This window comes from Penaeus monodon, chromosome 22 (assembly GCF_015228065.2).
Source record: "Penaeus monodon isolate SGIC_2016 chromosome 22, NSTDA_Pmon_1, whole genome shotgun sequence".
Taxonomy (NCBI): domain Eukaryota; kingdom Metazoa; phylum Arthropoda; class Malacostraca; order Decapoda; family Penaeidae; genus Penaeus; species Penaeus monodon.
The window spans coordinates 28,319,655-28,320,580 of record NC_051407.1 but is presented as its reverse complement, the minus strand read 5'-3'; the positions used below and the strand labels follow the sequence as shown (position 1 = coordinate 28,320,580).

The following is a 926-nucleotide window of genomic DNA, read 5'->3' as shown; positions in this document are numbered from 1 at the left end:
CTTTATACTTCTTTCTCTCATGGAAACTAATATGTAATTCCTCTTGAAACTCACCTCAAATTTGGTGGAAATGTCAATTTCAAATTGCGGATTGGGATTTATGCTATAAGCATTCTTTTCGCTGTCAAATGCAAGACCAACATTCTTGAAGACACGATAGTAGGTGGTTCTCATTGTTTCAAAGATCAACCTGAAATATTTGAAGCAACAGGAAATGCCATTAGAAGCAGAAGAATAAAAGAGAAGGGAAATGCAGCAAAAAGAGGAAGAGAAAGAGGGGAGTAAAGAGAGGAAAGAGAAGGAAACGAGGAGAAGCAGGAAGAGTGGAGAGGGCAGGAAGGAGGGGAGGGAGGTTCTTTTCATTTTGCCTTTGCTGCGAGGGCCTTTCTTTTCTTGTATTTGTCGTTGTCTTTTTTCGGTTGCTTCTCTTTCCGTCTTTATTCTTTTTCTTTTTACTTCTCTTTCCTTCTTTTCTGCTTCTTCTCTTTTGATCTCCTGTCCGCTTTCACTTTTTTCTCTTTCCTTCTTTTCTTCTCTTTCAGTCTTTTCTTCTCGGTGCCTTCTTGGCTTCTCGTTAATTTCATGTTACTCATCGGATAGAGGTTTTGGTTACATCTGTGAGTGTCAGAGATATAGGGCTGGAAGAGTTTTAGATAGACTATAGATGTTGCAAGGAATCAATATATTATATCAAGTATCTTAATGCCTATTTTCTATCTGATGAATTAAAAGGACTTGCAAAAGCTATTTGATATTTATATTTCATGATATCAAACACAGAGTAGGAAAGTACTGCCAGTATTTTGAGATTTGAAAATTGCTCTTCAAATATGAATTTAATAACTTAAAAGTAACTATAATCACTACCACAGAAAATTTTTAAAAATGCTTTGAGACTTTCAACAGTACCTCTAGCAGTAGTTATA

General features: G+C 35.7%; 1 protein-coding gene across 1 annotated transcript in view; it reads right to left on the bottom strand.

Moving 5' to 3' along the window:
* Positions 1–926, bottom strand: part of LOC119587408 (protein argonaute-4-like) — a 16,148-nt gene that overhangs the window by 4,738 nt on the left and 10,484 nt on the right. Inside the window, exon 3 of the mRNA XM_037936147.1 lies at positions 55–190. Coding sequence (XP_037792075.1) covers positions 55–190 — 136 coding nt within the window. The remainder of the gene's footprint in view (positions 1–54; positions 191–926) is intronic.